The sequence below is a fragment of the Podarcis gaigeae genome (assembly GCF_964106915.1).
Source record: "Podarcis gaigeae genome assembly, chromosome: 9".
Classification (NCBI taxonomy): Eukaryota; Metazoa; Chordata; class Lepidosauria; order Squamata; family Lacertidae; genus Podarcis; species Podarcis gaigeae.
Window position 1 is genome coordinate 61688415 of NC_139685.1, and position 25779 is coordinate 61714193.

General features: G+C 40.4%; 1 protein-coding gene across 5 annotated transcripts in view; it reads right to left on the bottom strand.

Moving 5' to 3' along the window:
* The window catches only part of PDLIM5 (PDZ and LIM domain 5), a 129481-nt gene that overhangs the window by 48668 nt on the left and 55034 nt on the right, over positions 1–25779 (bottom strand). For 3 of the 5 annotated variants that reach the window (XM_083756436.1, XM_083756435.1, XM_083756434.1), the window contains 4 exons: positions 16025–16067; positions 13144–13586; positions 3696–3868; positions 2276–2312 (listed from right to left, as the gene is read on the bottom strand). In XM_083756436.1, the coding sequence (XP_083612562.1) occupies positions 2276–2312; positions 3696–3868; positions 13144–13586; positions 16025–16067 (696 nt within the window). Of the gene's footprint in view, positions 1–2275; positions 2313–3695; positions 3869–5512; positions 5531–6568; positions 6584–7427; positions 7445–13143; positions 13587–16024; positions 16068–25779 lie in introns of all 5 variants that reach the window. The other 2 variants (XM_083756437.1, XM_083756438.1) reach the window with 2 other exon arrangements.

The following is a 25779-nucleotide window of genomic DNA, read 5'->3' on the forward strand; positions in this document are numbered from 1 at the left end:
TCATTGGTTGTTATACATGGCCCTGTTCCAGTGTTATTTTTCCTAGGTTTATAGCCAAGAAGAGTTTAAAACCCATGTATGCACAGTGACATTTCTCTCACGTTGAGAAGAGTTGCATTATGCTAACATTCCTAAAATCCCCAAAATGGCCTCTTTTTCCTTTAATGCATTTGAAACATTTACATCCCGCTCTAAAATGCACCTACTACTGATTCTGAAGAAGCTATATAAGGAAACTAACAATTGTTTTCACCAAATTCAAACAAAGCTGTACAGAATTAGCAGAATGGTTTCTTAATGTACTGTCCCTTTTTCATGTTAGAACTACTGCAGCCTATTCTTTCTCTGCAATAGACAAAAACAGGTTCTTCTCTAAGCTACTTAGAATATTCTATATGCCACTTGTGTGCTGGCTGCCTATTTAGATACTGATTTTAAAACAGAACATGTTCATCTCATTCTTTACACATCAGTAGGAAACTGTTAGAAAAAAATAGTATAGAAAAGGCTAGAATTTCTCATGTAATCAAAGCTAATGGTTTTCATTTCTTTATTTGCAAAGCAAGTGGAAGAGAAAGAGGAAGAAGGAAGGGACACGTGCTTTGTTTTTAAAGCTTGGCAAGTCACTGGACGTTAAGGACACGTGCTGAGACGCCATGGTGCCAGTCACGTAATTTTGTGTATCTGGGACCTATGATGTGAAGGGGAACCTTTTCCCTGTGGAAAGAAGTGACAGAAGAGATAGATAAGAAAGGAAAGAGGTTTGCATCGCAGCCCACTGCATGCAAGAACCTGAACATGCAGGATTCCATGCACTTTTAGCAACTCTGTTTGTTTACACTAACTGTACTTGCACTGGGATGCAAATTTCAGAGAAGTGAAAGGGTTTTAAGAGAAAGCAAACTTCTGGCACCTAAGGCTGACAAGAGGCACTTCACAATGTGTGGTTAATACCCACTGAATTCTCAAAAGCCAGAACAAAGCCTGGTTTTTCAGCTGTTGGGGAAGGGTCTTTATTATCCTTGTCCCTCCCATGGCTAGCTAAATCAGAATTGTGTAATATAAGAAGCCATGCAAATCTTCAAACTGCATTATTTACAGACGCAACAAAAATTAGCATTTCCTGGTGCAGAATCTTGATTGTTTTTCAAATGCCAACTCCATGCATCTGTTTAACTCTGTTGAACACAGCCCTGCCAACATATTTGCCTTTAATTGCACCATAAACTGCAAGGCCAGTATATCACAAGGAATACCGTCCTTTTGATATACTGCTAAAGCCACAACAAACACTCCACACATCCCAAGCACTTATAAGTCTGCTGCGACTGGTTGTAGAAAATCTGTTCTGTTATGAACTAGTAATGGGCAGAACAACTACATCTGATTCAGAACTGATCCAGTAGATACAAGTTTAGACAATTAAAAAGGGTGTGTAAAGCTTTCTGTTTCCACTTGGTAATCCAACAGGTCCCATTGCCCACCTACCTTGGCCAAGACAGATGCCACCACTTTGTATTCCTTATAGTAAAGTTTGGGAAAGCTGAATGTCTATAGTGGAGACCAAAGGCTGGAGAAGCTTTGGTCCCTCAAATGCTGATGTACTATCATTCCAGACCACTGGCCCTGCTGGTTGGGACTAATGGAAGCTGGAGTAAGTGGTCTACCAAGAGGATCCCAACCGTGACAGAATGGGTACAGGCTACAGAGAAAGTATTACCACACATGTACATTTGTTCAAACAACTGGGCATCTTTAGAATCCCACCTGCCTGCCTCCTTGGTAATGTCACTTGCTTATCAAAGTGAACATTCAACGTAATTGGAAACATTCTCATGCCACTTCTATGAAAAGTGGGCCAAAGTTTAGTAACTACCACATGATTTTGAGAAAAGGATCATTTGCTTAATGAGTGAAAGGGACCGAATGAAGTTATGAAGGTAATCTAAAGATGCACGGGGTTCCCCAATATTCAAGGTGAAGCACCTTTAAAAACTCAGTATAAATCTCATTTTCTGCTTTCTTGCTCCTGCCTTTCCATTTCTATACACAGCCTGAGAAAATGTGAACATTGGCCAGATTTTATAGCAAAATTCATCCTTGCAAAAGAATGTCAAGAGTTTAAAAGGGGGCGTCTTACGCTGCTATCTACAACAACGTGCAAACACTTTAAACATGTCTTGAACTTTGCACCCACATGAATAATTTTTTTCACACTATTAATCAAAAATAAAACATGCAACAAATCAAATTATATTTCAGATCAGTAACTTACTTTCCTTTCTTTGAATTATCAGGTTCTGGTTCTTTCACTGCAAATAAATAAACCACTAATTACATTTCCATCAGAACACCACAGACGTTTTTATTTTTTTACATTTCTGCCATAATCCAGAGAACCACCAAGCCTAATTTCCTTTATGAAAAATAATGACATCTAGCATCACAAAATCTAAATCTAAATCTAAAATCACAAGTGTATTAGGTAGGGTGCCCTATTTTTAAAGGAAACCTACTAGGTTCATGTTTCTTTATGTGCAGCTCACTCCAATGTTCAAGTAATCTTATAATTATTAATGATTTAATCTATAAATCTTAGTCCTGAAGTGTAAAACTATTGTTTCAAGCTTTTCAATATGCCTAACAAATTACCACTTGTTAAACTGTTATGAATGGTTTTTTACCACTTTTCTTTCACCATTTTTAATCAAAAACACCCCTCCCCAATATTTTCTGACATTTCTGTCTGGCTGCTTACACACCATACATATAAAGCACATTACACACACACACACACATACATACACACACACACACACACACACTTAAGAATTCTGGGAACTGTAGTTTACCCCTCAAAGATTTATACAGTGGTACCTCGGGTTACATGCGCTTCAGGTTACATACGCTTCAAGTTACAGACTCCACTAACCCAGAAATAGTGCTTCAGGTTAAGAACTTTGCTTCAGCATAAGAACAGAAATCATGCTCTGGAGGCGTAGCGGCAGCAGGAGGCCCCATTAACTAAAGTGGTGCTTCAGGTTAAGAACAGACCTCCGGAACGAATTAAGTATTAAACCTGAGGTACCACTGTAATTCCTAGCACCCTTAGCAAACTACATCTCCCAAGAGTCTGTTGCACTTTAAATGCATGGTATATATGCAGCCTCCCTCTCACTCACTCTCTTTTAAACAAAAGTATTTGTAAAATGTGATTGGTTGACTAAATGTATGGAATAATCTCATTTGAGAAATTAAATATCACATTATGTAACTACCAAGCTTTACAGGTATCATACCTGGAAAGACTCAGGCTATTATTTAGAACAACAACAACAACAACAAAACTTTTTCAGAGTGTAACTTTCAAAGACTGGCAAAAGTAATAGAAAACATTAAGCAAACTCTCCTGGTAGCTGGGATCCAAAGAGCTGTTTAGACTGATGCAAGGGACTCATCCTACCCCACTGGGAAATTTTATTATTTCACCACCCAACTCTCAAAGTACTTTGGAAACTCTCCTCACTTTCCCAAAGTGCTACTGCATAGCACACACTGCACTGCTGTTGTACCCACTGCTACAGGACCCACAGAATTAAATACACAGCTACATTGGCTATTATCTGCTGAAGCTTCCATAATACATGATATAGGACAATGTCAAATGCCACAACCATTCAGAAAGTGGAACTCACTGTGTTCAGTGCCAGTGATCTGTGCAAGGATGCGGAAAGAACGTGATTGGGTAGTTCCTGTCCTTGGATGCCAATCCTCAGTATCCTCAATCAATCGTTTCTTGCTGTTGTTGCTGTGAGTGGGTGGGTGGTAAAACTCTGTATTTGTATACACAACATGCTTCCGAGGTGGACTAACAGAATAGAGAAAAGATGGAACACCAGTAAGTGAAATAAAATGTAAACAGCATCATTGCCATTGCTATTATTATTACACTAAGCTAGTTTGCACGTCATTTTAAACCACAGTTAACATACCTTGGCTTGTTGCACCATCTAAACCCTGGCTCACATTTGTTTATCTCCAAATGGTAAATCCTTGAAGTTTGTACTTGGCTTACAGTGCCAAAACACGGTTTTTAAAACAGCCACAGTACACTGCTTGTTTGCATTAAATCATAATTAAGACATGAACTGTGGTTAGGTATCACATGTGAACAAACCCACTGACTGAGATAGAGACACTAAATACCTGCGTTAAAAATCAGTTTCACTGAAATCCATTTAAGATTCAGTCCTGCCCTTTTGTCGCAATGGTCGTCTATGATGTAATTTGCAATCAATTTCTACCTTACAGAATGCCTGAACATCAGATAACATAAAATATGCAGCAACACTTTCTCTCTTTTTCTCGTCTTGGTTCACACGTTAGCCTCTTAAAGAGATATCATATTCTTGCTTTGCACATCTAGAAGTAAAGAAGGGAGGCTCCATGATCCCCAGACGTAAACATTGCTTAGAATGCTTCTAATGCTAACCTCCTTCCCTATTATGCCTACACTAGCAGATTTATACAAGACACACAGCACACACGAAATACTTGTGCAGCATTTCTCAGGGTCCAGCGTCTAAAGTGCTCTTTTAAAATCTAGGTACCAGCACCTTGCATGCAAAGGAGCCACAGCACAAGTTAAAAAGAAACATTTTTTTTAAAAGAAACAAGTCACCAATGAGAGTGGAATTTTGCACATTTGTTTTATCCTTAAGGTGGCGCTGTGGGTTAAACCACAGAGCCTAGGGCTTGCCGATCAGAAGGTCTGTGGTTCGAATCCCTGCGATGGGGTGAGCTCCCGTTGCTCGGTCCCTGCTCCTGCCAACCTAGCAGTTCAAAAGCAAGTCAAAGTGCAAGTAGATAAATAGGTACCGCTCTGGCGGGAAGGTAAACGGTGTTTCTGTGTGCTGCTCTGGTTCGCCAGAAGCGGCTTAGTCATGCTGGCCACATGACCCAGAAGCTGTACACCGGCTCCCTCGGCCAGTAAAGCGAGATGAGCGCCACAACCCCAGAGTTGTCCGTGACTGGACCTAATGGTCAGGGGTCCCTTTACCTTTACCTTGCATCTCATGAACCATCTCTTAAGGAACCACTGCTTTTGCCACATGCAATACTGACTTGCCACTGCCTCAATCTCTAGCACAGTGGTGGGGATCCTGTGGCCCTCCAAATCAACTCTCACCATCCACAGCCATGCTTGTTGAGTCTGATTAGAGTTGCAGTCCAACAACATCTGGAGGGCCACAGGTTCTCCACCTCTGTTCTAGCATTACTCAAAAGTAAGATGAAGACTATGAGGAGCCAGAAGCAAAGTTTGTCTGATTTAGAAGCTGCCCGCCTCCCTTTATCTGTTAATACAGAGGCTGACTGTGCATATGGAGAACATTTTCCAGCATCTGTAGATTATGAATAAGCCACCATTATCTTTCTCATACAACATAAAAGCTCCATTTGAAGCATGCACACACTGCTGAACTACACATACAGGTGAGCTTTTGGCTATTACCGTTTAGGTGGGTTTTGCCTTTTATGCATTTGAAGGGCATGGCAGAAGTATGGAAAGAGTCCAGTATAAGGAGAAATAGGAAGAGGGGGAGAGAGGAGACAGAAGACAAAAAGAATTAAACGGAAACAGTTGAACGTTTCTGTTGTATTTGATAACCAAATAGATTTAATATATATTTTCCCCATTCTTCTATTTTTGCATTCTCACCCTGCCTTTCTGTCCCAAGCAAGAAGGATGCCATTACCGATGTACACAAACATGGTCAAATAAAGGAAATGGTCAGTACTGTGAACTGTTTACTTGTGCACATACAATCTCTGCCATATGTGCTACAATGTGTCAGTATGGGATGAAGAATAGGACTGTTTACAAAAGATAAAAAATGCACAGGGTCTTGTGGACTCATTGCCCCTAGTGATACATCTGTAAACAGACCCAATATACACGTAAAGGTAAAAAAGGTAAAGGACCCCTGGACGGTTATGTAAAAGGCAGTTCATAAATAATCAGTAACTGTTTTTCGTGCTACTTTTCTCTATTTTTGTTTCTCATAACCTAGACTAGTTGGAAATATACTTGCAATAGAAGTATTAAAGTATTAAAAATAGAAGCTTTAAACTCTTGGTCCTTAGATATATGTATAATAGCCCCCCTTTGAGCAATAGTCGCCTTTGACTGGACTTAACCATCCAGGTTTCCTTTACCTTGAGCAACTGGTTCAATATGTGTACAATGCACAATTAAATTTACCATCAAGAAATATTACAAAATGGGAGAGGAGGAGGTAGGAATCCTTCTCCAAATAAGCAGCTCATAGTATTAACATGGGTCTTCTGGGGCATAATTTGTGTGCACAAAGATTTTGTATATTCTTATACAACTGTGTGATGTTAACATTACAATCATTTTTCTTGTTAACTGAAGCAAGCTATTCCTAAGAAATCCAGGGGTTAATTACAAAGAATAGCTACAAAATACAGCATTGTTTTATTTACTGTTGTGAGGGAAAACATGCTTAAGTAGTTAAGAGGCAAATTATATTAGTGAAGTACTTACACCTCATCAGGGTTACTGAAGGAAGGGAGGGACAGAACAACAGACAGACAATGGAGAAGATTCCAGGATGGCGGAGTACAGATAGGAAATTGCATATAAAAGTGAAGCAAGAAAAAGTTAATGGAAAATTAATTAGGAAATTAGAGCAAATGAGTAAATCAAAATCAGTAAGATTTAATAACAGGCTCACTCAGAATCATGAACCTATTACGTTAAAAGCTAACAAGTATTGTGAATGGCAAAGGTTAGCATGTCCTTTTGGTTGGCCCTTTCTAGTAGTTACCAAGTTTGGTAGCAAGATGGTGCCACAGGCAAAGCTAAAGTTAGAGTGCACTCGCTTCTTTTCACAAAGTCAATTTATATAGTAATGATTTTAGTTGACTCTAGCCAGGAAAGTAGGGCAGGGGAAGCAGGTAGGAAAAAATGGGTACTAAACAAATCTTTAGCTATCTCAAGTTTAACTGCAACATGCTTGAGGATGTAATCCTAAACATATGCGCCTGGGTGTAAATCCCTTTGAACTCAATGCAGCTTACTTCCATGGAGACATGCATAGGATTGTAGGATAAAAGGTCTAATTGTTACAATTTTTAAAACAGTAAAATTAATCATTATATTATTGTTTCTGTTATTGCTATTATTATTGCTACAAATGAAACACTGCAACAAAACTCCTTATTTGGTAAAAAAAATGCATACTGTGTGCAGCGTAAAAATCCAAACAATTAATGTTAATCACTTTTTAATAAGCGCTGCATTTGTCTTGCAGATGTTGAATTATAAAGCACAACCGTCATGCACGCTACTTCTTAAAAAAACATGAAAACACAATTCCACTCAAGGTGCTACTGATACTAACTTTGTCACTGTGGCTTCCTGCAAAAGAAAAAAGAGCAATTCGTATGTTTATTGTACTGACTTCCCTACTGCTGCATCCTGAACATATGCCAGGGTCACCAAAGTCCAAGTGCCTCCTCACATTTTTAAATTAAATATGTCAGCAAACTTGTAAGAACACATTTTGTTCAGTGCGGCGTCAGATGATCGGTCTGATGCTAAGAGAACGATGTTCATGCATAGGTTGTTGACAAGACAATAAACATAAAAAACAGAATGGCACACAGCAACTTAAAAACCAAGCCAGCCCATGCTGCAGATGAACATAAGTCTTCTCAGGACTTATCCCCACACATGTGAACTATTTTTCTCCCCCACTGGGGGTTTGGGACGTTGGGTGACATTTTGCTAATCAGAGCTCATGTGGCATGGTGATCAAGGACGTGTATGCTGTGGGTGTGTCCTTGGTTCATGGTGATCAAGAACATGCATGATGTGTGTGTGTGTCCTTGGTTCATATCTCAGCTCAGACATGAATTTCCCCAGAGTGATCTTAGGTAAGCCACATAACGATCATAGTAGCCTACCTTGAACACCTATTGTAGGAAGTACTGGAATAATCTGAACACTGCAGGAAACACATGACAAGGCTGAAGTTCTGTGCTGCTTGCTCTGCCACACCTAAAGCCCTTGCAGCTTGCTATGCTTGGGGCAGGAAGTAGGGGCTGACTTTATTTGTTCCCCCTGCCACCACCCATTTTTCTTTTTTCTTTTAAAAAAAGGAAAGCCTAACTGGGTATAATGGAAGGGAAATCAACAATTCTACCTCTAGGGCTGGAGTGGTTTCAGGCCCAATAGGTAGGTGTGTCTATGGAACAAGAGGGATTTGGATCTACTCTCCAAGCATCACCCTGAAATGTCCTGTCCTGGGTCCTACCACCACCGGAAAACTACTAGCAGTACTTTTGCTTCTATTTTGTCTTTGTTTGTTTTTTTGTTGTCCTCTATGCTGGGTTAATGAAGGGACTGTATGCAGATGAAGGTGATGGCTGGCCCTGTGTGAGAGGTAAGGAAGGGAAGATCTCCCAGCGTGGGAGGCTGGGAGAAGAAAGGGAAGCTCCCAGGTGAAAGCTGGGAGGGTCCACCTATTTCTGTGTGAGACAAGGGTTAAGACAGGCATCCTCAACCTTCGACTCTTCAGATGTTTTGGGCTACAGTTCCCATCATCCCTGACCACTGGTCCTGATAGCTAGGGATCATGGGAGTTGTAGGCCAAAACATCTGGAGGGCCGCAGGTTGGGGATGGCTGGGTTAAGATCTACCTGTGAGAGAAGACATTGCATTGTTTTTCCTCTTTGTTTTTCTTTAGACTAGTCTGCTTTTTTATTGTATTGCTTTATGAAATAGATAGATAGATGATATAGATGATAGATAGATGATAGATGATAAGACAGACAGATAAATAGATGGTTGGTAGGTTGGTAGGTAGGTAGGTAGGTAGGTAGGTAGATGATAGATAGATGACAGATAGAAAAACTACTAGCAGTACTTCTTCGCTAGCTTTCTGAAAGCTTTCTGATGGCAATACCAAAGACTCTTCCAGGAGCATTAAGTGCCATCCTGGCAGTGAAACTGCTCTCCAGCGAGAGAGAAGCCAAGATTCCTCTGCTAACACATATAAAAGTAATGGCTGTTAATATGTAATTTCAAAGGTCTCTTTATATAAATACACTTTCATGTGACACATTTTGATTTAGAATTGTAATTTCATTTTCAGATGTATAGAAATGACTGGAAGTTCATTTTGCACATAAAAGGGCTATCCTTGCTCTCATTTTAAAGACTGACAAGTTGCCCATTCATTTACCTTTCTTTTTAAAACAAAAAAATTCCTTCCAGTAGCACCTTAAAGACCAACTAAGTTAGTTCTTGGTATGAGCTTTTGTGTGCATGCACACTTCTTCAGATACCTGAAGAAGTGTGCATGCACACGAAAGCTCATACGAAGAACTAACTTAGTTGGTCTTTAAGGTGCTACTGGAAGGAATTTTTTTGTTTTGACTATGGCAGACCAACATGGCTACCTATCTGTAACTTTCTTTTTAAGTTTTTGTTTGTTTGTTTTCAGTACAGCTAAGCCCAACAAGTCTACAGCTATTTCTTTTTTAGTGCAACAAGACTCTTTGTTGCTTTTGCTGTTTAAGAGACTGACGTGGCTACCCCTCTGAAAATAGTTACCTGAATTAGTTTCTAATTTCTGGAAGCAATTGTAGAACTATGGCCTCAAGTCATACACAAAAGCATGCTTGTACTTAATCTCAAAGTGCACTGCATGTATAGATGTGACGTGCTGCGGACTAGGAAGACCTCCAGTAAACAGATTGTATTACTGAGGTCTAAAAATATTTATAAAAAGGGCAGTGCAACGTCTTGCTGTTTAATCAGCACTAGATCTCTCATGTGTAAGCAAATTCTTGTCACACTAATAATTGCTCGAGCATCATTTGAAACCATAATATTTTCAGTACAGCTAAGCCCAACAAGTCTACAGCTATTTCTTTTTTACTGTGATAGATAATATCAGAAACTAGGCTTCGAATAATATTGGAAAACTGGAGAATTGCTTAGCTAGGCTGCACTGCTGCTAGATTTTTGCAGTGAAGAATATAATGGATATATATGCTACCTTAAGGGAAGTCAGAATATATATATATATGGGTCTGGTAACTTCTGTTTCAGTGTATCTGAAGAAGTGTGCATGCACACGAAAGCTCATACCAAGAACTAACTTAGTTGGTCTTTAAGGTGCTACTGGAAGGAAATTTGTGTGTGTGTGTGTGTGTATATATATATATATATATATGCTTTCGTAGATTTTCACGGGTACAGGAATGCAGGTTTTGGTGTCCTCGGGTGTCTTCCCGTGTAAAAGTTGGGGTGTCTAGGCGAAACGACCTCGTCGACCTCGTCGACCTCGTCGAAACGTCGCCTAGACACCCCAACTTTTACACGGGAAGACACCCGAGGACACCAAAACCTGCATATATATATATATATATATATGCTTTCGTAGATTTTCACGGGTACAGGAATGCAGGTTTTGGTGTCCTCGGGTGTCTTCCCGTGTAAAAGTTGGGGTGTCTAGGCGACGTTTCGACGAGGTCTCACTCGTCATCTTCAGGCTGGTGCTTTCGGCTTCTTGTTACTGGAACAGAGCGGGATCTCAATGTTTGAGTTCCTATAAATACTGTAGAGGGGGTGTGGTGTCTAGCCTCCAATGTTCTGGGCAGAGAGGAAGTTCCCAGGCTAGTGTGCCTTTTCTTCTTTTGTTCCTTAATTACTTGAGAGATACCTTGAGTGATTTCTTGAGTGATATCCTGAGTACCACTTAGGTGGGTCATTAGGTGTGGATTAGTTGCTAAAGTCTTTGTGTCTTGACCTCTTGAACTTTGTGAAGAGTATTCCTGAGAAGATGGCTGTATTGCACTTAGTTGTGCTTTGGCTTGGCTTCGTGTATAGGGGCGAGCTGTAGCACCAGCCTGAAGATGACGAGTGAGACCTCGTCGAAACGTCGCCTAGACACCCCAACTTTTACACGGGAAGACACCCGAGGACACCAAAACCTGCATATATATATATATATATATATATATATATATATATATATATATATATATATATTTGTTCTGTTATTTATTCATAATACTTATTTATAAAACAGTTTTGGGGAAATGAACAAGAAAGTACAAAGCTCAAGGCTCTTCATGTGACCCCAAGGCAAGTCAGAGCCCCTTCATATCTTCAGTATGGAGATAATGGTATTGATATACTTTATGATATTCTTGTAAGAATTGCTGGAGATCATGTACATGAGGCAACTTAAAGTTATTTCTTAAAAATTATACCGTGCAAAGCATTATATAACCCAATGACCAGAATTTTCACTGTTTGCTAAATTTACTGGTTAGAAAGCAGTTTTTAGCCTGTCATCAGATTTCAACTTAGGGGGTGGGAGGGAGAGACAGCCCTGAGCCTTGGCAGAACAAATTCTTTTTCCTTTGTAATAAATTGTATTTGAATGCTAATTACCGCAGCTGAATGGCAGCTCCCATGTCTTTGCAAAAGATAGCTTTTCCTGGAAGGCTACAAATGGTTTGCCAAGATATATTTATGTTTCTGTTTGCTTTGAGTTGTCAGGAACTCTCCCCCCTTATTTTAGATAGTGTGGAACTATAGCATCATCTGCTCATGAGAGTTGTAACAATTGCTATGCCATCTGTGCAACATAAGATGCATAAGGGTTGCATTGTAGGCATTCTGTTGAAGTAAATGTGCTGGCCGGGGTGGGCATTCCAGACACAAAGGTCAAACCTTTTATCTCTCAAAGCACTTATGAACTTTCACTACACACATTAAATAAGAGTGGAGCTGACTTTAAAGTGCACATGTACAAATTGGGCTAAAAAGGCTTAGTTTGCTGCGTCTCGGTGTGCAACGCCTTCTCCTAGAACTTGGTCCGTCTCATTATGCCTTTTAAGGGATGGGGAACATATTTTCCTATAAAAGGTATATTTCCTATAAAATGTATATTTTCAAAGGGACAATCTGTTGAGGGATGCATGCCAATGGTATATGAACCATTACCAGTGCAATGTTTCTAGAAAAAGAGATGCCAGAACTCACTCACCATAAACCCACTTGAGAGTTCTGCCAAGTTCCAGATGAAAAAAGCCCTGATGGTATCCATATGAACTTACCTGGACCCCATGATCATCATCTGAGGCCCTTCTTTATGTGCCTCCTCCATGAGAGGTCTGGAGGGCAGGAACACAAGAATGGCCCTTTTCTGTGGTGGCTCCACGTTTGTGGGTTGCTCTCTCCAAAAAGGCTTTAGGTGCCAGGCAAAACCTTTCCTCTTCTCCCAGGCCTTTGGCTAATTAAACAATCTATGGCCTTTTAAACTGTGTATGTTTTGTTTGTTTGTTACTATGATATACATTTTTGTGTTATAATATGTAACATGTAAACCGTCCAGTGATCCTCAAATGAAGGTGGTATAGAAATTTAATTTTTTAAAAAGGGTGGGTGAGACGGCCAACCATTCTCTCTCAATATAGCTCCCTCTTTTTTTATCTCTCTTCATGTTGTGAAATGACAGATTGCTCTTCGACTAATGATTTCCCTGGAGCACTTTCCCTATCTCCTCTTTCCATCATTCCAACCTTTTGGCCTACTTCCCATTTCTGCTAGAGTCCTCCTTATCCCTCACCCATACTGCATAAAATTAAGCTGAGAACCACAAGCTCTCCAAACCTGGCCTCAGTAAAATAGTATAAGGTTAACTGCTGTGAAAGGATTAAAGTAAGAAGCAAGTCACAGGCCTCAGTATTTGATGAAATCAAGAATATCCACAAAACCTTTCCACAAAACAACATTGTCTATGCCACATACTTCATAGCCCCGGGGACCACTAGGAACTGCAGTTTTGTGAGAGGACTGAGGTGTCTCAAACACATAATCTCCAGAACTCTCACCTAACTTTAGTCCTTAGGATTCCTTTGGAAAAGCCATTACAATTAAAGTGGCTTAAAACCAAGTAAGCTATTGGATATGCAGCCAAATTTCATTGAGAAGCTCTTTTAAAAAACAAAAAGGTAGAAAGAGAGGTTGATAAATTGCCTAGTAAACCCTTTTTAAGACCATCAAAAGAGGGGGAAAGGTTTCCTGAAACCACCTACCCATTTTGCTCTTTACTGTCACCCTGGTTCTCTCTGAATCCTCTTCGCTGTCCCTCTGCCACCTCCTGGGCATTGTCGTTGAAAGAGGTGTTCAAGGATGCATTGTGTGTGGGCTGCCATGGGATATTAACTGCAGGTTTAGCAGCGCTCAGCTCAGGTGAACGCTGGTCAGCGTTAGACTTGGCGTTAGCATGCAGTCCGGAGGCGGTGAATGCAGTGGGAGGCGTGACATTGGTCAGTGGTGTAAGGGAAGCATGTGATGAAAAACTCGCATGAGCTGGAGTGAAGGCAGATGATGGCGATGGAATGGACGTGATCTTGGAAGCTGACATAGACCCGAAGGGTCTTGGGGCCTTATTGAAGGCTATGTTGGCTGTGGATGAAACTTTGGGCACGACTGCGGACGGAATGGGCACAGGCTTAACTAGTTCCTTAGGCTCTACCTATGTGAAATAAAAACAACAACAACACAAAAATACACAAGAAAGCCACACGGACACACACGCGCACATACAAATGGCATGCAAAATATAAGTGTCATCTGTTGCAGTTTCATCTTGAAACACAAACTGATGACCAATGAAGGATTGCCCATTACATAGCTTTACCCAAAAAGCACTAGTTCTAATCACACACATGGCATGCACTATTGAGGAGAAAAAGTTGAACACGCATGAGCTGGGAACTGACCAAAAATATTCATAATTGACTGGGCTCAAGTGTTAAGAGATAAAGAAGACTCACCCAGTGCAAGAATCAGAGGTAAGTAGTGGAATATGCAAAGCCCAACATAAATACCTTCATTTTTCAGCCAGTACTGAATAACTATTTTGCTATTTTCTAATGTGACCAAGGGAGTTCTGGGCTTGTGTTTCTTAAATTACCATCTCCCCATGAATCACTGCCAAAGTCATTTTGATTCAAGGTGATTTTTCACAAGCAGTTTGCTATATCACATGGGGCCGTGCTGCTCAAAGTGTGTGCAGGGTTGTGTGTGTTAAAAAGTTCTCTTAAACACATCCAAGGTCCTAACAATTTTTAAAATAGTTCACTGTGCTGTATAGCCTTCATTTACACATTTCTAGGGAAAAAGTCAGAAAACGGCACCCAGAATTATAAAGGGAACGGCTCAACTGTTTTCCTAGAAGTTTGTAAAAGAAGGCTATACAGTAGGAGGAACGTTTACATTTGTGGCCTTTCAATTTAGAGAAAAGCCAAGTGAGAGGGCACATGACAGAGGTCAATGGAAGTATCCATGGAGAAAGTAGATAGAAATATTCTCTCTCTCTCTCTCTCTCTCTCCCATTGGGATACCCAATGAAGCTGAATGTTGCAAGATTCTAGACAGATGAAATAAAATACTTCCTCCCACAGTGCATAGCTGAATTATGAGATTCACTCCCAGAAGAGGTAGAGATGGTCACCAACTTGCATGTCTTTGAAAGAGGATTAGATAGATTCAAGGAGGATACGGTTATCAATAGCCCCAATAGTTCTGCCAGTACTGTCAGAGGAAGTATGCCTGCGAATACCAGTTGCTGGGAACTGCAAGCAGGGCTGCTTTAGAGCTCAGGTTCTGATGGCAGGATTCTCATGGGCATCTGGTTGGTCACTGTGAAAACAGGATGCTCAACTAGATGGGTCTTCGATCTAGCAGGGCTCTTCTTACCAATAAGACAGAAATTGCTGGCTGCACTACTCCTTGGGTTGTTTAATTAAAAGGCAAATTTGCATATTTGTTCTGAAAAGGGAATCTCAATATGGGACATGAAGCACCTACCATTTCCACATTTAAGGTAAAGGTAAAGGGACCACTGACCTTTAGGTCCAGTCGTGGCCAACTCTGGGGTTGCGGCGCTCATCTTGCTTTACTGGCCAAGGGAGCCAGCGTACAGCTTCTGGGTCATGTGGCCAGCATGACTAGCTGCTTCTGGTGAACCAGAGCAGCGCACAGAAATGCTGTTTACCTTCCTGCTGGAGCGGTACCTATTTATCTACTTGCACTTTGTCGTCCTTTCAAACTGCTAGGTTGGCAGGAGCAGGGACCAAGCAATGGGAGCTCACCCTGTCGCGGGGATTCAAGCCGCCGACCTTCTGATCGGCAAGTCCTAGGCTCTGTGGTTTAACCCACAGCGCCACCCGTGTCCCATTTCCACATTTAGTAGTGGGGTTTTTTTTGGGGGGTGTAATTCAGCTAGTCATGAAACTCAGGTCTAATAAAGTGAGATGGAATCAGACAGAAAAGGAGTATTCAACTACTAAAAAAGACAGGGACAACCTTAGGTCACCTATCACAAGTATGTCCCTTTCAAGAAGCTATGTTTTCTGCCTTTCCAGAGTTCTTTTTAGCAACTGTATGAACTGCGACTTAACATCCAGGCCCCCTGTATTTTGGAGACTGAAGTCATAGCAGTCTGTGAGGAAGATACAGCAAATGTATGCTCAGTAAAAAACAAAAAACACAGCTGCACACTCAGTTCTTATTACAAAGACACATGGACTCCATAATCTCCCAGAAGGGAGTTAAGTACATGGTTAAGTACATTCTAGAGGTAAGGGAACAATGGACTAGGTAGCGTATGCATGATGTTAACATAGCTTGGTCCTGATTGAAACAGGTATTTCCTTGGTATTGTTTCATTTGTGCCCAGCTTTGAACTCCCATATTATCCTAGTGCATAAGTGGCTATAGCCTGCATAGCATTCCCAGTCATCCTCAAAATGAATGCAAAAATAGGGCTTTAAAGATCAAGATAAACATCTTGAAACACCATTTTTGTTGCACTGGAAGAGCTCTTCAATTAATACATGTTAAGAGAAGGATTTCAAGGAGTTAATTGGTTACAGTGATACGCCCCTGGATTTGAAGTGGAGGACTTACCTGTTGCACAGGTATGGGATCAGGTTTCGGAGCAGAAGGTGCTCTGAAAAAAAGAAAAAAGAACAGGCCATGTAAATTCTAAAGAAACCTACCACACATAGTTCAATAATCTTCTAAATCACTATATAGCCTCTAACAGCACAATCCAATCAAAAGCTAAGCAGTTGGGATCCCACTGATTTAAGCAATGCTTAATTCAAATCAGTGGAATTTGTCAATGGACCCACAGAGCTTTACACAGTGTATTAGTTTTCTTAGAATCCAAAGTCTTATTTCAAACCACAAGAAATCAGTTGCTTAACTTAGTGTTTGAATAGCAAAGCATTTGCATCCCAAAGCTGAAGAATGACTTCGGAGTATATTGGATGCATTTGAAACTGAAACATTTCCATGCTTAAATTATGACACAGCACCACACTCCAATGGGTTAGCCAACAGAAACCACTCAGTTCACAGTCTGTAAGGTGGTGGTGGCGGCAGATACAGGAAAAACACATGGATTCTATCATCCAGTTATAGTCAACAGGTTGGGCTTCCCATTGGATACTGTGTACCATGTACAGGTATACATTTTGCCACTGAACTGCAAGTAAAGAAAAACCCAAGGAGAATTTAGAGATTCCCAGAAAGGCAAAACACTTAGGAAAATCAGTGATTGAATGGGAGGAATCTGATATGGTTAGAAACAATTTCAGAGGGGTCTCACTCTTCCCTACTGGATCCGTACTAATTAACACTAAGAACAAATAAGACTTTGGCTGGATCTAGATACATTCAAAGAGGTGTTTCAGTTAAATGCATTGTAAACTTTGTATGAGAAATCAGGCTGGCAAAAATGGAACTCAACAGCGCTATCTGGTGTCACAGTGTTATCATGTATATACAAGGCATATAAAGCGCTTTTTCTTTGCCAATGTACAGGTAGCTGAGTCCTTTGCTTTCTTTGAGAAGCAGGTTTGTTCTCCTGTTTCAGAGACCATCCAGTGGGAACATCCAATGAAACATGACTACATGGCTCCCAAAATAAACATTTGGATAAATCAGTGTTAACATGCAATTACAAAGTACTCAGTTTATAGAAATACAATGAAGAAATGGCCATGGTTCAGTGGTAAAAACACATGCAGAAGGTCCCAGGTCCAATCTCTGATAGGGCTGGGACAGTCCCTGTCAAACCTTGAAGAGCTGCTGCCATTTAGGAATAAGCTAGAAGGGCCAGTGTGGTTCTGTGTAAAACAGCTTCCTAAGTACATAGAAGCAAAACTTAAACCAAGGCACAGCTTCAACTATAGCTGTAGCTAATGAAAATGGTTGCTTTCTCCGTAGTTGTGCATATAAAATGAAAAACATGTATTGTTCCCATATTTGCTTTCATCAGGTCTGGCACAATGGAGTGGAGGAAATCAAACTACAGCGTCTAGAGTTTCAACTAGAATCTTAAATCTCGACTCTCCTGTTCCAGAAAAAAATATTTTCTGCATGCAAATGGAACACTTCAAATTACCATGTTTATATTTAATGTCATCCTTACAACATAAATATCCAAAGATATGGTCCAGGCCCCTATGGCTGCAGTGCCTGTATGCAGATGGGTTGCCAGAGTATTAAATAAAGGCTTATTGCCCCCCCCTCCAGCACACACAACATACTGGGCAATTGTGGGGATTAGGAGCCCCTCCCTCTTTGAGTTTGAGTAACTTGTCCTGAGGGGCATGCAGACGTCACAATCCCAATATGAAACAAATCTCCCACAGACATGCAAGAGAGGTTTGCTTCAAACCATTTCTATCCCAGCTATTTGCACATATCAGTTTTGTTTATTAAAAAAGCAGCATTTCTATGGCTCTGCAGCTGAACCTAAAATGCAGAATTTGCACAGGCAAGGCATAGCATTGAACAAATTCCGGTGATAAAACTGAATGCCTTACAGTACGTTTCTTATAAATTTGGGATTCAATTACTTACCACCACCACCACCCTCCCCCTTAACACATTGTGGTTGGAAAATAACTATCTGCCCAGAGATTCCTGAAACGTTCTGACTGCTATTACTCAGTTCTGGGTATTGTGTAAGATGGAACACAGAACCATATATAAGAATCAGTTGGGTCATCAAAATACGAATGAGAAAAATGCTGTGGTTGTGAAAATTGACGAGGAGGGGAAAAATAAAGACGGGCAACACTTAACGATGGAAAATGCTTTGGCACAATAATATCCATGTATATTATGTTAAGCGTGAATTCAAATGAATTGCTGATGTGTTAAAAATGAACAGACCCCATTCTTCCCTGGTGTAGAAGAAATCCATGCTGCTGTGAAAAGAGTCTGACTACAAGACTACATGATTGTGGCTACTTCTGCAAGTCCTTCCCACGTCATCATTGTCCTGGCTCCTGGCTGGAATGTGATGGACTAGAGAGGAGCCACATGATTTCACCTCCCCTCCATTTCCTAAACTCAGCGCAGTGCAGCATTATGCTTGCACCAACGTTAATAAAAATGGTTAGGTTTAACCAGAGTACAAGAAACTCCTTAGAACGCTGTAGTGTTAACACCGGTGCAGATGTAAAAAGAATTAGCAGAAGTAGAAACTGGGGTGTTTTTTCCTCCTGTCTTTCACACACAGCCACTAGGACTCCCTTTAACCTCAGTTAAGAATTCTGAAATGTTATGTCTGCACAGAATCAAGGCACCTTTATGAATTACTGGTAAAGAAACCACAATATCCATTGGGAGACATTTTTCATACATGTCATTATAATTAGCTGATTAGTTGATGAACATTTACGAATTTGAAAATGTATTTAAGTGCTTCTCTACAAGCACTGAGAAATTATTCGTGTAATTTATCTTAGAAAAAAAAAGTTTGATAATAATAATAAAGCATTTTAACAAGTGGCACCATGGTGCCATTAACAACCCACACATCACATTATATCTCTGTCCTGCCTTGGTTTGCTAGAACTCAAGGCAGGATACACAGTGTTGCTGGTTGAGGAACTGACCAGACCGAAACCTGTTTAGCTTCAGCAAGTTGGAAGTATCATGCACTTTCAAATAGGAGGTTCACTAAGCACCAATAAATGCAGGTCTCATTGTTGTGAGAACTTATAAGACTGTTATAGCTGGCACCACAAGGCACTCCCTACTCTTATTTTCCTGTGCGATGGGGAGGGAGATACAGTAAAATCACTTCAAATTGTACCAGCATTCAGCACAGCCATATATGAAAAATGATGCAATGTGTTCTTTGCTACAGGAAATCTAGACCAGCAAACTCTTCGTTCTTTACATTCTTGTTTTATTCACCTTTTCCTGCTTATTTCAGACATAAAAATAGGTTAACACAATATGAAGAGCTCTGGCAAGTTATCCAGCTATCTGGAAATGTTTGTGCTTTGCCAATAGCTGCATTGTTTCGGGTTATAGTAATTTCAACTGTGGGGTTTTTTAAGCATCTAAAAGAAGTGGGAAGAGGGGGGGAGCCAGCTAGAGGGCAGCTATTTAGCTAAGTGAGACCTGAATTCAACTCCTCACTAAGGCATAAAGCTTATTGAGATAGGGCAGTTGGCTCAATGCCCCCTCATCTCACATTAACTAACCTTATAGATCAGTTGCACCACTTTTAGGCTGACGTTCTTTTCACCCTTCTGCAATTGCTCCAAGAATTTCACAGCAGCATATACAATAATTCATAAGCAATTACCTTAACCACACTAGCATTATTACTGTGATAAAAACATAGGTTTAGCAGTAACTGTGATGAAGTTGCATTGTCGGTTGAAGAAAATGGGTCAGTAACAGAATTTCTTTTTTTTAAACAACATTCTGTGAGCTGAAGTGAAAGGTGTGGTTGACTAAGAAAAAACCATCACACGTTGCCCTTGTAGTGTCTAATATGTGTGGGCAAGGTAGGACACTGAAAACACAGTCCAGGTAGAGTGCAGGAAGTTAAAAGTTAAAGGACAGGAAACCAAGATGCAGGGAAACAGAGCACATACTGGATGAAAATACTAGAGCCCTTAGTCAGAGGAGATGGAGAAGACAGGTCTGAAGGAAGCTGAGGAAGAGTACAGCTGTGCAAAAGCCTAGCAGGGCTTAAAGACAAGAGAGATTGATGGAAAGAAAAGAGTGTGAGCAGACAGAGAACATGGTAAAGGAAGTGAGGTGGGGGAGACAACAGGAGATGACACTGAAAAGGAGGAACCTGGGGAAACAATAGTGTGATGAATGAAAAAGGAGATGGCTGACAAAGGGGTGGGGAAGGAATAGGCCTGAGGCCAATTTCTAGTTTTTAGGGTAGAAGCTGTGAGCTAATGACATAAAGTAAGCAGATATGCAAAGGATGGACTACAGCAAACCATACAGAATGAAAGCATCTACATTATATATCTTCATACTTTCTTCTCATCATGTGGTTTTCCAAGACACTCTACCTTGTAATAGAGTAAAGAATTATCAGAACACTTTTAACTACAGATGAACAAAAATTTATTTATCTTAGCACGCTCAAAACCTTTTGATTCACACTTTTATTATCATATTGCTTCTAAATGTAACACTCAAACTTCTAAATAGCTACCACACACAAACCAACATGATGATGCCATTAACTAGTAAAATTAAAAGCCAACATTTAAATCTGTCAAATGCATTTTGACCAAAAAAAAAAAAAAAAGAGGTCCTCTTCAGCAGCTTAAAATGATGAATTCCTTAAAATAACTGCTCCACATCTTCAAGAATTGGATGGGCAGGACCAGGCTTCCCCTGTAATGAACTCTCTCCATTTTCACAATTCCTAAAAGAAGGTATATCACTTTTAAAAATACACAAACTAATGTCCGCTTACATAGAACCATTACGGTGAATAATTCTCATCTTGTAATCTAATCTGTATGTATACCTACGTTGCTATCAAAACAGATGGAACAAGGAGAAAATGGAAAGTAACAACTAGATTAGGTAAAACTAAGCAGAAAAATATTATTACTGATTTCTGGCTAACATGGCAGTCTGCCAATCACAATGTTATTCTCTTTCTACATGAAAGACAAGACTCAAAACGTTTGCCACCATGTGGTGAAATTGTCAAATACTGACAGTTTAAAGAGTTGGAAAAACTGCCAACTCTGCTAGAACTTGCCCACAAATCTTTGGAAAAAATGTTTCACTTTCAATCCATCCACCCCACAATGTACCTGCAGTTTCACATTCACATGTGTATAGTCTGGCACAGTGAATTGATTTAAGATTATGCACAACAATGTTGCTCAATGAGTATTTCCCCCATTTCACTAATCTAGTTTGTGAATCATGTTTCCCCCCCTTTCTTAGCATTTGATTCGACAGTCAGTATCTAGTCCTTGAAAAAAACAGTGGAAAAAATCAAATTCAATTCCTGATCGCTGGCATAGTTTAGAATATGTGAATGAGTTGTAGTGCCCCTTGGGCACACATACTCCTTTCCTTATCCTCCACAGCAGCCATTATTAATAGCAGCTTGTTGCTATGTCCAATCCTGAACAAGCAATGGATGCTAATATCTATGGTTTTTTTTAAACAAGCCAGCTTCAAACCATACCTTAGGAATCTGGGTTGTTTCAACAAACCATAGTTAAGATTAACACAGATTGGATTCCAGCATCACAACATATATAAAATATAAAATGGGGGGGGGGGGAGAACCTAATTGAGGACAATATAGGACATGTGGGTAAAAGACAAGCCCAGGTTCTCTGCTGTTCATTTTCGTAACACTAAGCCATGGTTTAGCATTGCATTTAAAACACAGCCTATAAATGCAAAAACCATCCATGGAGTTAAAGGTGGGGGAAACATAACATATGACTGATTATCAGCAGCAATTTAATTAGAAAAGGTAAACCAAGAACATATAACAGGACCAAAGGATTGGCAACAGTTTCAATTTGGAAATTAACAATTATTTCAATATAAGTACGGTAAAAAGATTTTAGTCACTGCGCCACATGAAACTAGCAAATGAATGTTAGTGTGCCATGCTAGAATATGGGGCTCAAGCAAATAATCTTTCTGCCCTTTTAACTTAATTTCTACGCATGCCTTCTAAATAACTCAAATATGCTCTGTACAAATAAAACCTAGAATAGCTGGAATATAAACTTATAGTGGACCTTGCTTATTTGTACAAGCAATTACTTTTCCATGTACTAAAATAAGGAGGATGTGAAGAATCGTAGCTATTAAATGGAAGCCAGTTTTGCCCTTTCATCCTAGTTGTAGTATCTCAGCAACTGGGAGTAAAATGCCTTTCATTGCTTTTAATTACAGTGATATAAAGATGCCCAGGTATAACTAAGTATCATTCATCTTTCCCAATGAGTATTAAATATTTTTATTACTTATTCTTCCTCTCAGCTAATGAAACCATTTTTCTCCTTTCCACATTTCTCTTGCAGGAAATTATAACGTTCCTTCTAATTAGTGTGCTTGGAATGCACATGGCCTAAAACTCATGGCAGCGCATTAAAGGCAGTCAACCACTCCCGGGGAAGGTTTGCCTTTGAGGTAAGTCTTTAAAGAGCTAAATTTAAAAAGGGAGCACCTTCCACACACATTTTTTTTTTAGAGTTGTTTTATCTAGAATTTATAACAGCTTTACTTGCCTCGTTTTCTTAAAATTCTGGAAAGTACGCTTGCAATCTGCTCAGTTCATATTCTTTTCCACTACCAAGCACCATTTCCCAAGCACTGCTGTCAATTCCCATGCTCTAATGCCTGACAGTTATTGCAACCATACAAAGCTTCTAGCAAACATTCAAACTGTTCACTGCCATTGCTACAGCTGGCTTTAACTATGTTCAGGATAGTGGAACCAAGCCTGTGGAACTCCCTCCCAACTGAGATTGACAGGCACACTCCTTGCGGAACTTCAGGTGCATGACTAAGACTTTCTGTTTCAGCAGTCTTTTAAAGGCAGTGTTAGGAAGAAGAAGAAGAAGAAGAAGAAGAAGAAGAAGAAGAAGAAGAAGAAGAAGAAGAAGAAGAGGTGTTTGGATTTGATATCCCACTTTATCACTACCTGAAGGAGTCTCAAAGTGGCTAACTTTCTCCTTTCCCTTCCTCCCCCACAACAAACACTCTGTGAGGTGAGTGGGGCTGAGAGACTTCAGAGAAGTGTGACTACCCCAAGGTCACCCAGCAGCTGCATGTGGAGGAGCAGGGAATCGAACCTGGTTCACCAGATTACGAGACTACTGCTCTTAACCACTACACCACACTGGCTCTTTGGTTTTATGGTCCTTTTTTTTTACTGTTTTGCTCCATTTTCTGAGCATTGTTTTTATGCATAACACTTAGAAATGCAAATAATAAAGCAATACAGAACAGTCTTAAACAATCAAACAAAATGTACCTGCTGCTATGTACTCTACTGCATGTATACACTGTAAAAGACAATGTTGACCTGCACCAAATGCTATGGCATATGCGTGCTATTCCTTCGCGGAAGAGATAACTGTCTAGGAAAATAGTCTTGCATAAGGTAGGCCAATGTAGTTTGCAAATGTTAAACACCAAGCATCTTTATTTTCATTATTAGGGCTACTGCGATGTATTTTGATGGGATTCCAAGTACTGTACGAAGTGTCGCTGTAAATCAGGCATAGGCAAACTTGGCCCTCCAGATGTTTTGGGACTACAACTCCCACCATCCCTGACCACTAGTGCTGTTAGCTAGGGATGATGAGAGTTGTAGTCCCAAAACATCTGGAGGGCCGAGTTTGCCTATGCCTGCTGTAAATGCTTGCTTACTTGGATAATGCTGGAAGGAAAAGCGGCTATTTGTAAACCAAGAAATCTCCTTGAAATCTGTTTAAAGAGTGCTTTTCCATGGCAGAATGCCACATTCTGCTGTAAGGGATGCCTGCAAGTTAGCAACAGAAAACCTGTAATCAGTGGTTATATGGTTCAGGTGCGGTCAACAGCTCTTTAGTGAAAACAGAAAGAAGAGTGAAATGAAGCCTTAGTAGTAGTAATTCAAGACGCTGCCTGGTAAACCCATGATGAATGCTTAGAAGTGGATATTACCAGCAAAAGCGAATGCATCAGTACCAAGCCTCCTCCCTGAAGTGCCTCCACTTCTCTTATCGTCCCTCTGACCTCATCAGTCTTGGCGTCTCCTCCTCAGCCCCCAAGCTCTGCCTGTCCATCACTTGAAGCCATTGGCTGGTCTGCTATGATGTCATGATGAAAATCGGCACCCTAGGTACCCCGGAACTGAGTGTTTAGGAGGTTATTCAAGAACTTAAAATTTGAATGCCATGGTCTTTAAGAGCTGCTCTGAGTAAGTTGAACTCCTTCTTCACTGGCAGTACATCATGGCCTTTTCAATGACCCCTTGGAGCAAAGTTGTTGAGCACAGATCCTTTTGCCAGCAAGTGACAGACAATACTTACAGCTTGTATATAGCAGAGGGCCCAAAACTGCTGTGTTAGCTGCAGTTGAATTAGGAAACGAGTGTGGGGAGTACTATTTCAGCTAGGTCAGGACACACATTCTTTCAAAAACAAAAGATCCATCATCCAACTTTCGATAGCTTTCGCACATTAATTCTGCTGCTGTCAAGAAGAGCAGATTCCCAGCTTTGGGAAAGAAATCCAGCAGCTTAATTCAAATTCCCCACGTGAATTCTCCAGTGAGCCCTCTGCTCACACAGGGGCTTACACCCAGGAAACCAACATGGCTTCCTCCTTCAATGCACCTATAGCTATGGTTCAAACCACCAGTGTTTTAACACAACTGGGGAATGAAACTTGTGCTTGCAAAGTAGCCAGTTAGTACAGCAGAATGCAAGATGTGACCAAATGCGATGGAATGAAACAATTCCCCTGAGGGAAGGGCTGGAAAAACAAACAAACCATTTTTTCAAGTCCAGACAGTCTAGAACTTGAGAATTCCCTAACTTCTTGAAGGTTATTTATTTATTTAAAGGGTTTCTTCTCTGACCTTCATAATAAAATACCAGAGTGGATTTCAACAATGTAATCAGTTTTTGCTGTCCGTTTGCTGCCAAAACGTCCTGCAGTTGTTCTGGGTGGGGAAGGTGTTGCTTTATATATATTTTATGAATTGTTTGCGTTTGTGTGAATGTTAAAAAGACAAAACCATTATAATATTAAGTATGTTTCAAGTTCCTTCGAGTTGCTCTGTGTTACAAGTTACCAACAAGCCAAATAAACAATATCAAAGAAAACAGTAACGAAGCAAAACCCAGACAATATATAGAGGAAAGTCCCGCAAAAACCTTAAGTTTCAAAAGGCCAACACAAAGAAGTGCGTCTTCAGAGTGCAATAAACACTGTGTAATGGAGATGCAGAGGAGAGAAGCTACACGATTTAGGGGTGCCATAGAGAATGCCCTCTCCTGGGGCCCCATTCCCTGTACTTTAGGAGGCGGTGGAACTGCCATGAGGGTACCCTCTGCCAATCTTAACATCTGAGAAAGTGGGGTCCAGGGAAGGCCATGTCAGATATTTGGGGTCTAATCTTTCAGAGTTTTAAACATTGCCAGCTGTAAAATAAACTATCTTAGTGCTGGAGATCAGGCCAATCTTCCTCTGGATAGCCAGGTCCCAATGCAGAGTACAGTGCTACCTCTGGCTACGTACTTAATTCATCCCGGAGGTCCGTTCTTAAGTTGAAACTGTTCTTAACCTGAAGCACCACTTTAGCTAATGGGGCCTCCCGCTGCTGCCGCATGGCCGCTGCACGAT